We start from the raw sequence: 13,022 nt of genomic DNA on the forward strand, positions 1-13,022 counted from the left end.
TATAGATTTCTTTTTTTTTTATTATGAATGTACAATGTCTCCATCTTACAAACTGTGCCATAATCACACGCAACAATATACAATAACATCTGAAATTTACAATAAATATCTGATTATTTTTTCGGTTGTTAAATGTTCTTAAAAGCCTTTGTGTTTAGTTTACCCAAAAATGAACATTTTATTATTTATTTCGCAACCTCATCTTGTTATAACCCTCCTGAGAGTTTAGATCATCTTCAGAACACAAATGACAAATATTTTAGATGAAATCCTGGAGCTCTCTCATCCTCTTTAAATAGACAGCAATGGTCCAAAGATGTTCAAAGTCCAGAAATGGAACCAAAAACATTGTTCATGTGAGTTCAGTGGTTCAACTGTAATCATATGAAATGCAGTGAACATTAGAGCAGCAAAAAAAAATGTTTTCCACATCAGGTCAGAGTTGCCCATTTACTACGGTCATTACAATGCTTGCCTAGTAAACACATACTGACCTGTGATGGATGAGACATTAGCAAACAAAGTTGATTTTTTTCCCCACTCAAAAGTGTTCTTGGAGCGTCATGTTAAGGCTGCATGATACTGGGAAAAACTGACATTATAATTGTTTTTCTACGATATATATTGAGATGTTGATTATGTTGTAATGTCAACATATGAAATGAACAGGTCTTTTTGGAAAGACATCATCATTTTAAATACATTGGAAAGATTTTATAATGGAAAGCATCTGTATAAACACTGATAAATGCAGCAAAGCAACAATACTGTACAAATAAAATGCAGTGCTTGATTTTCTGGAAGTCCAGCAATATTCAGATACACAAATTTAATAATTAAATGTAAAATAACGCTGTATTTGTCTTTGCATATGTACAATTAATCATTCTTAAAGTTAGAATTTTTTTAGAATACCCAAATACTTTAAATCAGGGGTGTCTACACTCTGTCCAGGAGGGCCGGTGTCCTGCAGATTTTAGCTCCAATTTGCCTCAACACACCTGCAAGGATGTTTCTAGAAAGCCTAGTAAGAGCTTGATCAGCTAGCCCACGTGTGTCTGATTGGGGTTGGAACTAAACTTTGCAGGACACCGACCCTCTAGGACCAAGTTTGGACATGCCTGCTTTAAACTGACTTTAACCAAATGCTCACACAGTCACAGGCCCTAAAACACAGATAATTAATGTTTTGGTCAGTTGGTGGTTAATAGTTGTGACAAACCATGAGTGTTTCCAAATGTAACCCTATGACTATTGCAGATGCGCATATTGAGATTTCGATGCTGGAACAATATATTGTTCAGCTCTACTCTGTATGATTACAGATGATCCACTGAAGGTTTTGTCAACTTTTTGGTTCCTTTTCTGTATTTTAAATGACCGTTGCTGTCAATGAAGGATAAGAGAGCTCTCTGATTTCATCTAAAATATCTTCATGTGTGTCCTGAAGATGAACAAATGTCTCGGATATGGAGTAACATGAAGGTGATTTCTTAATAACAGAATTGTCTTTTCTTTTTTCAATCTGTCTAAGTTCTTTTTCTCCCTCAAAGACTAAATGAAGCCATTAAAACCAGACATGGCGTCTCTTTCCCAATCAGAGTCAGAATCGGAGAACTCGACGGCTTCGCTTGCTCTGATTGGAGAAAAAGTAGCAAAAAGCTCTGGTTGTGTCTGCACCGACATGTTTTGTACAGAACAGGCGATGTGTTTAGGGGATGATGAAGACATCATGAAGTTACTCTGAGATGGCAGAGGAGGAATGACCACCTTCATCTCCGGCCCGATGGTCTTGTTAGGAGGGAAGTTGTCGTACTCCACCAAAAACTGCTTCATTGTTGATTTAGCGTGGTTTGCTGAATGTGTGAACTGTTCGTGTTCCTTTGGGTACTGCTGTGTGTAACTGCGCGGCACCACCACACTCAGGTGATCAGTTTTGATGGGATTCTCCTGGGTTCTGCTGAACATGCATGGGATGGTGGTTGGGTCGTATATGTCACCTTTAATGGTGCTGATTTTCTCCTCTGAAGAGTTGATGAGCTGCTGATGGAAGCTGTCTGCTGTAAATGTTGAGGTTCTTTGTAAGTTCTCCAGGCCGCTGTGGTTCTGATGTGTGGTAAACTGGTGCATAAGGAGATTGTTGGGGGTCAGGATGTTTCCGCTGGTCTTGTGTGGGATTGAAATTCCCACCTGGCGCCGAGACTTCGCCCTTCGGTTCTGGAACCAGACCTGAAGAGAAGATGGAGACGTTAATTTAGGAATGTGAGGCCATTTGAATGAAATCTATAACATTCTTAGCACAAACATTTAGACAAAGATAGCTGCAGAAATGATCAGAGCTGCTTATTTGAATGGTTTAGTATTTGTTTTTACCATCAAAGTAGACCATAAAACCTACAAACCTTTATTTCTACATCACATGAAAGCTGAATACATAAGAAGTCCACTGACATATGTTTCGTTAGGATTGAACAATATTTGAACAATTGAACAATATTTGGATTGAGGTAAAAATAAATAAATAAATAAACAAAATCAAAATATTGAAGAAAATCATCTTTAAAGTTGATTATATTATAAATTAAAGTTAAACTAAATTATGATATTTATATCAAGACTTTCAGTAAAAGGGGAAAATATTGTGAGACTGATAACAGCAGCCAGAAGAGAGAAAAACGTCAAATTTACTGTCCTGTCCTACAGACGCTACATTAGAAACATCTCGCTAAAGCAGTAATGCCTTTTTTGTAATTTGACACAAATATGATACAATTCATACATATAATTATACATACCTTTTAAAAAATTAGATATTAAACACTAAAGGATTTAACATTTTGATCACTGTTAAATGTGTTAACAGTTATGTGAACATAGAGCTCATATCCCATCAAAATATTTAGTATATCCAACATTGAGTTGATATTTTGATAAGTCAATATTTCTGGCTATTGTCAAAAATATACCTGTGCAACATAAAAAACAAATGTCAAGATTTTTAAATTTCATTATTATTAATAATAATCGCAAGCAAAACAATGTTTCTGTTTCTGGACTTTTATTTGGATTTAAAATACAGTTTTGTGGAATATTTTTTGAATGATGCATATCTAAAATAAAAAAAAGAATTTTCAAATGTTTCATTGGTGTAAAATTTCATGAGATTATTTAATATGATTTGATTATTAAAATATCAGGGTTACTAATAAGGGTCATCAATGTTGAAAACATTTTCTTATTTTGGTGGAAACTGATGCCGCTCCTGAAAATGTGATTGAGAAATATATCAAACCTGTGTCAGTAAAAAGCAGCTTCTTTGTGTGAAAACATGATCCATAGTTATGGAGGACCAGGAGTGCTGGTTAGAAATAAAATGTAGAATCAAATGATCAATTTAACAGTGCGCGTTTCATATACAAGTGAGAGAGGGTTTAGCTCGACTTGAGATGAAAGTTGATTAGTTGGCTCCCATGCGTGGACTGTCCAATGGCATTTTTTAACTCAATTTATTTTCAACTTGAGAAAAGCACGTGGCAAATGCCTTTTTAAAAATTTATTTAATTGCATTTTAAATGATCTATAAATGTTTTTATTGTTTGATTATTCAGCGTTTTAGAACATGAATTAAATAAACATTTGAGCAATTCCAGCGTTATGGATGTGACATTTGCTGTCAAACACAAAACATAAATTCACAGAGAAAGTTTGTGAACTTTATATTGAAACATCTGTTTATATTTTCCAGAACAACTGACCACTAAAAAATATAACCACTAAAATCTGTAAACATGTTTTGTACTTTAAATGAAGAAAATAAACATGCGTTATGGATGTGACCAAAAACATCTGCGAGTTTGCAGTATACAACAACCTTTGTAGAAATTGCAAACTGCACAACCAAAATAATAATAATAATGTTAATCAAAAGAATAAATGATGTCTCTCTATAGAACAAAACTGATTGATTTTATTTTACTTGACATTTTTGCATTTATGAGGGAAAAGTGTGGTTATGGATGTGACATCTCTCCATTATGGATGTGACCGATGTAAAACATTTTTGATTATTTCTAAGGTAATGTAAAATACAAGCCTACACACACAAAAAAAAAAGAAATTGTAGAAACGGTTTCCATATTTTGGTGAAAACCTCATTTTTTTTTCATGGCAAGTTTGATGTTTGCATGCAATTGCTCATATATAGAATTGTCTATTTATTTATACATCTATTTTTAAATGCATTGATTTAGTGCTTTATTAAATGTCATTTAAAAACACATTTAAATAGGTCTATTTGTCCATTAAAATTGTGATTTATTTATGCACATTTTAATGATTCAATTATTAATTTGATTCTTCATTTTATTTCTTACCGGCTCTCCTGGTCCTCCATATATATTATTTAAGTCTGTGTATACTAAATAAAAAAAAATTCCTGGTCAATAACATGTTTTCAGAGTAGTCCTTAAATTATGTTTCTATGTAGAAAAAAACTCTCTTTCAGAAGTCTGACAGCTGTTAGATCTGTGGCTCGTTTCATTTTAATTAAATAAAAATGAAAACGTCTTATATTGCATGAGTGTGTTGGGCAATTGCGAAAAATACATCATAAATGTCAAAGTGATTGATTTTTCTTCTGAATATTGGGTAAAATACTTGTTCATTAAGACATTTTGTGAATTACTACTGTAAATACTTCAAAACTCAACGTTTAATTAGCTTTATGATGCATTGTTAACCCTTTAACTGCTCCACCAAGACAACATTTTTTGGATTGAATTTCTTACTCCTGATGTTGCTAGTTAACACACTCCATCTTTTTTTTTTTCCATCACATTAGTAGGTTCAGTTGAAGTCAGAATTATTAGCCCCCCTTTGATTCCCAAATGATGTTTAACAGAGCAAGGAAATTTTCACAGTATGTCTGATAATATTTTTCCTTCTGGAGAAAGTCTTATTTGTTTTATTTCAGCTAGAATAAAAGCAGTTTTACATTTTTTAAACAACATTTTATGATTAAAATTGTTAGCCCCTTTAAGCTATATTTTCATTTGAGAAATATTATGTTTAGAAATGCATTTAAAAAATCAAAATAAAGCATTTATGAATACTAAATCATCTTTATGTTTTGAAGTTTGCCATTAAATATTTCAGATTCTCAATTAACATGTTTTCTGCTTTTTGTTTTGTTACAATAAAACCAAAATCTAGTGTAGTAGAGCGACAGGATTATGTTTCCTTGATTGTTTTATAAACCAACAATGTTGTGTGTAAGCCTTTATTTAAAACAGTCAAAATATGGTCAACCATTTGGTACAGGGTATATACAGGAATCAGAGGGTAAAATTCAATACCTTTAAAGACTCTTTCAATACATTTTAAGACCTCATTGCCACTTTAGGTCTGAACTGGCAACATTAATTATATTCACTAAAAACTGATTATAAGGAACTAATCCTAAACTAAAACATTATTCTTATATTTTATAAAGTGTTAATCCAGAATGTTTCGCCTATAGAACTGCAGAAATAATGGTGCTCCCTTGCTTACTGCAGTAAACAAAGTAGTGTGACATAAAATATAGCAGGATTTTATCGATTTCATAAACTACACAGCATCCTAAAACTTCAAACATTAGCATACAACTATAATTATACAACTGTATAATCAAAAATGATGCAAATATTTAATACCTTCTAACAGCATTTAGGACTTAACTCTAAATTGATTTAGCAACTTTTAATACTTTAAGACCCCGCGGACACCCTGTGGTAGAGCGGGCAGTTAAAGGGTTAAGAACCTCTTTTTCAACAAAACATGACTTGAAAAAAAAAAGGTGGTTTTCTCGATATTTTACATTTTTTGAGCACATAAAAAAGGTTTTATCAACAGGTTACATCAACTAAAAGCTTTCTGTAAACATTGTAAGTGAAAATCTCACCTGAATTCTCGATTCTGGCAAGCCGGTGAGTGCCTCAAGCTTCTCTCGTAAATAAATATCAGGGTATTTGGTGTCCAGGTAAACTTTCTCCAGCACGTCGATCTGCTGCTGCGTGAAGTTTGTGCGTTTTCTGCGGTGTGTAAACAAACTGACGTTGTCTGCCCTGGAGGCACCATCCAGGAACTTCATCCTGTCCTGAAGCGCATAATCTGAAGAGAAACAATGAGTAAAGCTTTAAATTAAACAACTAAATCCATACTGTAGGTTTCCTCAAATACAGGTAAAGGTATAGTTCATCCCAAAATGAAAATGCACTTACTAGGCAAAAATGCAATATTCAAAATTATTTTCCACATTGAACCACAACGATATGCATTTCGATATACGTTTTGAAATAAATAAAAGAGTACCCAAACAATGACTGAAGCCATAAAAATTAGAGGGTCCATTAAATAGCATAACATATTTTTGGCTGATAAATTTTCAGTGGCAGAAAATTATTATTAATCATTAATATCAACACACTTTTAGATCCCCATTGTTGCACAGTTCTGCTGTGTGATTGGCTCTTAGATCATTATAGAGTAAAAAAAAAAGTCCAGAGCTTATTGTTATTGACATCTATTATCGCGATTCGATATAATATCGTTTATTAGCCCTAGTACTTAGTATTTAGGCCTACTCAGCCTCAAGTCATTTCAATCCTGTGGGTTTCTTCTTTTGAACACAAAAGGCAGACATTTTGAAGGATGTTGAAAATCTGTAACCATTGACTTATCTAGTATCCTAAAAACAAATATGTTGATTAACAGTTTCTGTATTTTGTGATTCACAAGTATTTACCGTTTATTTATGGTTTTGAATTGCATTATAGGAGCTTGATCTTAGCTAAATATTAAAATAATTAGTAAATTAATTAAAAAGCATACTAAAATAGAAAAAACAAATAAATAAAAATTAAACAATAAAGGGTGAGTAAAGGACAGAACTTACAATAACCGTAATTTAAGATAACCGTTTTGAAGGTATACCGCGGCTTGGAAAAGTCAAGGTTTTAAAACCGGCAAAATTTTCTGTAATGCCGTTCCTAAGGTATGAGTTAGATTTTTTTAATACTTTTTTTTTTTTGGTTGCTTTTTATAGGACAGCAGTATCTCCAGCAAAAAAAAAAGATGCCGTTTTAAATAGTAAAGAAATCAGTGTTTTTGAAACAAATGTAGACAGCAGAAGTCAATGATTTATTTGAATTATTTAGCCTGACGTGTTTACAGCTCCAAAATATCATGTATTTTTTAAAGGGGAAAAAAGATTTTGTTTTTTACCCAGACATTTAAAAAGGATAGATTTAACAGCGGTATTCACAATACCGTGATACCATGAATTTATCCAAGGATATCATACCGTCAGAATCCTATACTGGCCCATGCAAGCACTCACCAGTTGATTTTTGTAGCGTAAAATACACTCAAAATAAATTACGTTTGCAACAATTCTTCATTTGTTTGTAGGGAAAACTTTATTGTTTTTTGTTCAATCCACTTACATTTGAAAAGCTAAGTTAACTAAGTCGACACAAATTGATAATGAAAAACCCAACATTTTTTAGTCTACAACACCAACCCAGACAATATATACCTTTAAACTATTAAAAATGTTCATAAAAGTCACTTTAATTAAATTTTAAGGTTAACAGTTGTTGGCAGAAATATCAAGGTCCCAAAGACTGTAAATAAAACGCTGGATTCCACACAGTTCATTTGTGTTGGGACATGAAGGAATGAAGTTAACTTATTAGTTTTTACAAATCGAAGTGGATTGAATATAAAACAATTAAGTTGGAACAACAAAATTCAAAATTTTTGGGGGACAGTTCATTTTAAATAAATAGCTTTCGACAGCAAAGGTGTTTTTAAGAGTGACACAATGCAAAAGCAATTTAAATCGATTTTTTTTTTAAAAAGCATCACAAAATACACTGAAAAAAAATGATGGCTGCGAAATTGTTGCAAACTATTTGTATGTTGAGTTTAAACAAACAAATTAAATTTAGCAATGTTCAACTCAATTTGTTTAAATTCAGGCCAAATAAATAGTTTACAACCATTTAACTTAAACATTTTGAATAAATCATAGGGAATCATCTTTGAATCACTTTTTTCAGTTTACGAAAAATCCCTAAATTACGAATATTTGTGGTGTAGCCTAGGAAAACCAAATTCGTTTTTTGACTTTTCCCTGAGCTTACAGGTTTCCAGCCTTCAAAATATCCTCATTTGTGTTTCAAAGAAGAAACAAACAGGATTAAAACAAACGAAGGGTGCGTAATCGACAGGATCTTCATTTTCTAGGTGAACTTTCCCGCGTAAACACTCACCTGATGTGTGCATGCCCGTCCTCCTCTCCATATCCGCGTTTGGAAAAAGCTGGAATTGTTTTAAATGTCCATTCCCGAGGTTTCCGTGCACGACTGCCATTGTGCTGCTGTCCTTCTGCTGGAGTTGAGCCTGAAAAGAGTGGCTTTTCTTCGGCTGAGATTATATATGTCTCTCTGGTCATCCGTCCTTCCGTCAAGGTGATCAAAGGCAGCGGCAGGTGTGAATTCTGGACACTCGAGGTCCATTTGCATCTGTAAAAGGTTCGTGTGCGAGTTTAATGGGATCTCCACCCGAATACACATGACTTGAAAAAACATGTACGTGTATTGTTGGGCTTGAGATGTTCAGCTGATCGGTTCTTCAGATCAGTTCGCAGCCTTGGCACTTCCTGCAGACTGGAGATGCTCACCTGAACAGAGCTGACGATGAGTCACGCTGGAGAAATATAGTCTTGTTTGTGTGTTATCTTTCATTGAATCCTTGTGCATATTAAATGCATTCTTAAAGTAAAAACTTTTTTGGGCATGTTACGACTTCCTATTTGACTATTGATGATGATATGTTAAAATGACGAATAAATAAAATAAAAATAAGCAAAAATATATTAATTATTAACTATTTTTACATAATTTGATTATGAAATGATAAAGACAAAATCCATGAAAAATAATGCATTAACGTGTTTAAAAAATTATTTTAAATAAAATTAATTATAAACGAATTATTATTTAGCTTTTTTATTAGTTTTCTTTTTGTAACATTGAAAATTTTGATTTGACTATTTAACTAAATATATAATTATTTAATAATAATAATAATAATAATAATAATTGAAATATATACAATTTTATATTTAGTTTTTTTTATTAGTAACATTTTCAAATAAAGAGTTTATATCAATTCCAGTTTGACTATTGATGTAATATGTTGAAATAACAATATTACAATAATAAATTAATACATAATGATTTAAACGTAAAATAAAAATATAAATGACATTTTTATGGAATGATAGACAAATTACATGAAAAAGAAAGCATTATTAACATTTTTTTTTATAATTTTAATAATTTAAAATGTAAAATAAAATATAAATACAGCAATTTTATTATGCAATAATAAAGATGAAATCCATGAAAAAGAAAGTGTTAACATTTTAAAATAAGTGTAAATAAAACAAAATTATAAATAAATAAATTTAAAAATATGTAAATATAATTAAAATATCAAATTTAAAAATGTTAAGCTTTTTTATTAGTAGTATTTTAAAAAAGAGTTTATACTTCCAATTTGACTATTGTTGTAAAATGTAGAAAACAACAATAAATAAAAAAATGAATAAATATGAATAGTTGTTTAAAATGTTAAATAAAATATAAATGGCAATTTTATTGTGCAATGATAGACAATATTCATGAAAAATAAAGCATTATTAACATTTTTTAAATAAATTATTTTAAATAAAATTTTAATTATAATTTAATGTACAAAACATTATGGAAATATAATTAAAATATATACGATTTAAATTTATTGTTAATTAGCTTTTTGTTAGTTATTTTTATAGGTATAATATAGAAAAATTGAATATTGAATAAATAATTTTTTTTAACTAAATGTCTGGGCCAAGAGTATTCATTCATTCATTTATTTTCCTTCGCCATAGTCTATTTCAGAGGTTGCCACAGTAGAATGAACCGCCAACTTTTCCAGCATATGTTTAACATAGCGAATGCCCTTCCAGCTGCAACCCAGTACTGAATCCAACACGGGGAGAACATGTTAACTCCACACAGAAATTTTGGCTGGTCAGATTTTCTTGAGACTCTTAAACGAAATGTAGTTACCTGTTCAGTATGGCATGATCATAGCTAAAAAAAAAAGTTAGTCTTTGTTTTTGGAAGAAAAATGTTAAGCATCTTTTATCAAACTGGGTTCTTGGACTCACCTCCACTTTACATTTGAAAAGAATTAGATATACCACCTCTGGGAATTCTGCTAAGTTTGATAAAATGTGGGTGTAAATGTAGTAGTGTTTAATTTCTGATAAGTGCTAAGTTTTTTTTTCTCTACATCCATTGCTGTGTTTTTTGTAGGTCATATATGTTTTGCATATCGCCATTTTCTCGTTACATGCTTTATTTTACATTTTGCTGATTATCTTTTCATGATGGGTTTTTCTGTCTGTACTTTGTTTTTCTGTCTGCAAAAATTAGAATTTAAAAAAAGTCAAAAATAATTAAATGCAAAGAAAAATAATGGTAAAATAACATTAAATGTATTGAAATGGACATTTTTGAAATGTAAAAGTTACAATAGCACATTTTATGTTGAATCTAACTAAATAAATCACTGCCTGAACACTGCATCTTTTATTGACATTTTTTAAAAAATATTTCATATCTTTATAATTCAAATTTTTGGGATTGAAAATCTGGTAAGGATTCATTAATGAAGCAAAACAAACAAAAGTCTTTTAAATAAAACATTTGAAATGAACAACAGTGGCTTGATATTAGGGGAGTGCGATGGCTCAGTGGTTAGCACTGTTGCCTCAACAAGAAGTTTGCTGGTTTAAGTTCTGGCAGGGTCATTTGGCATATTTGTGTGGAGTTTGCATGTTCTCTCCGTGTTGGCGTGGGTTTCCTCCAGGTGCTTCGGTTGCCTCGCATTGTCCAAAGACATGCGCTATAGGTAAATTGAATAAACTAAATTGGCCATAGTGTATAAGTGTGTGAATATGAGAGTGTATGGGTGTTTCCCAGTACTGGGTTGCAGCTGGAAGGGCATCCACTTAAAACAATCTGGAATAGTTGGCGATTCATTTCACTGTGGTGACTTCTGAAATAGAAACCAAGCCGAAGGAAAATGAATGACTTGTCAGATAAATATTTAAGTTTTATGTTCTAGAGCATGGTTCTCAAAGTGGGGGTCGGGACATCACGAGGGGACGCGGGACAATGAAGGGGAGGGGGATGGGAGGGATGGGTCGCCTGGTGATTTGCAAAAATCTGTTTATTTTTATTAAGCTATTATAATTACCATATTTTATCCATAACTTACTGAAGAAAAAAAATAGTCGTTTATAGTTATTATATAATATATGGTTACTATAGTAGCTTATAGTTACTAGTTCTATTGGATTACAACCTCATGGGTAATTACATAATATTAAAGAGACAGCAATAGCATCAGATGCAGCAGACTGATTTTATAACACCAGGTTAAACTTTTTGGCCCATTTACAGCACTGACATACATTAAAATAAAGTATCGAAGAATAGACTTGGGTCTATTGGTGTGTGTGTGTGTGTGTGTGTGTGTGTGTGTGTGTGTGTGTACCATTGAATGCAAGGTTTCTGCATTTATAACCACCTCAGAGGACATTGGTGGTTGCGAGTCACTGGCATTGTCATTTTTGGGAGTGGCAGGCTGAAAAGTTTGGTAACCCCTGTTCTAGACCAAAAGGAAAAAGTTCAAATCTATTTGATCATATTTGAGTAGCACAGAAGCCTTCCTAAAGTCAAAAACATTTGCTGTAGAAGCAGTTTAAATTCTTCAATCCATCTGCACTGACCAATTGTTATAAATGTACAGCAAAAAAGACACATGAGAGAAATCAGCTTCAGTGACCTGCTGACTGAATCTGGAAGCTCATCTCAGTGTTTCAGAAAGGTTTTCTTGATGCATCAGTGGAGAAAATGACTTTAGCATTACTGCCAGAGAATGTTTAATGCACGGCCTCCTTTAATCCTTCATTGTCTGAGTTGAAAAGCCTCGGCTAGATGAAGATGTTTAACTTTGATCAGTTTGCGGGTCTGGATGATTAACTCACCTATTGAGTGATTTCAGCATCTGCAAACATCAAACATCAGGCGGCGTCTTTTGAAGCAGCTAATGATCAGCCATTAGCACAGCGCATCTCTGACAGACAGCGCTTTCACACCTCCTGAAGATCGAGGATTAAACACACACATTCTGCTGCTCGTGTCACACTGCGCTTCATGTCGACTGTCTAGACATTTGTCTACAGTTTTTCCTTCTCTCTTGCGCTTCGGAAAGTCTAAATAAACATGGAAACAAATGGGGACAGAAGAAGAAATGAATACATTTATTTAAAAGTCATCATCATGTCCAACTGAAACAGTGAAGTGGAATTTATATTACTAAGAGACTAATTAATTAGACAAATGAAAATGTCTCACCCTAACCTTAACCCAAATAAGTAAAAAAGACACTAAATAGATTCATTAGTTGTTGGTTTTATGAAAAAAAAAAAAAAAAAAAAAAAAAAATATATATATATATATATATATATATATATATATATATATATATATATATATATATATAAATAAATAAATAAATAAATATATATATATATATATATATATATATATATATATATATATATATATATATATATATATATATAAATATATAAATATATATATAAATAAATAAAATAAAATAAAAAATATATATATATATAAGATTAAACATTATTGATATAAAAATATTATAATTTATTATTCTATTATAAAACTAATGAAACTGTAAATCTGGTAAATATTATAGAAAATAATATCACAAATTGTTTTAATATATGATAATTTTTATTTAAATTGAGAAAAATAAAACAAATGTTAAATAGGAAAAGTCAAAATTCTGTCTTGTTTTGAAGGATTTTGTCAAAATCTCTGCAA

The 13,022-nt window shown here is 31.6% G+C and overlaps 2 protein-coding genes across 2 annotated transcripts in view; one reads left to right on the forward strand and one right to left on the reverse strand.

Moving 5' to 3' along the window:
- efr3bb (EFR3 homolog Bb (S. cerevisiae)) overlaps positions 1-13,022 on the forward strand; it is a 1,037,141-nt gene that overhangs the window by 841,501 nt on the left and 182,618 nt on the right. The gene's annotated exons all lie outside the window — the stretch shown is intronic.
- Positions 14-8,451, reverse strand: mixl1 (Mix paired-like homeobox). The gene is given in 3 exon segments (NM_130940.3): positions 14-2,229; positions 5,942-6,150; positions 8,316-8,451. Coding segments are annotated over 3 exon segments (984 nt in total). The 5' UTR covers positions 8,416-8,451; the 3' UTR covers positions 14-1,554.

The sequence above is a fragment of the Danio rerio genome, chromosome 20 (assembly GCF_052040795.2).
Source record: "Danio rerio strain M-AB ecotype USA chromosome 20, GRCz13ab, whole genome shotgun sequence".
In the NCBI taxonomy this organism is placed as follows: domain Eukaryota; kingdom Metazoa; phylum Chordata; class Actinopteri; order Cypriniformes; family Danionidae; genus Danio; species Danio rerio.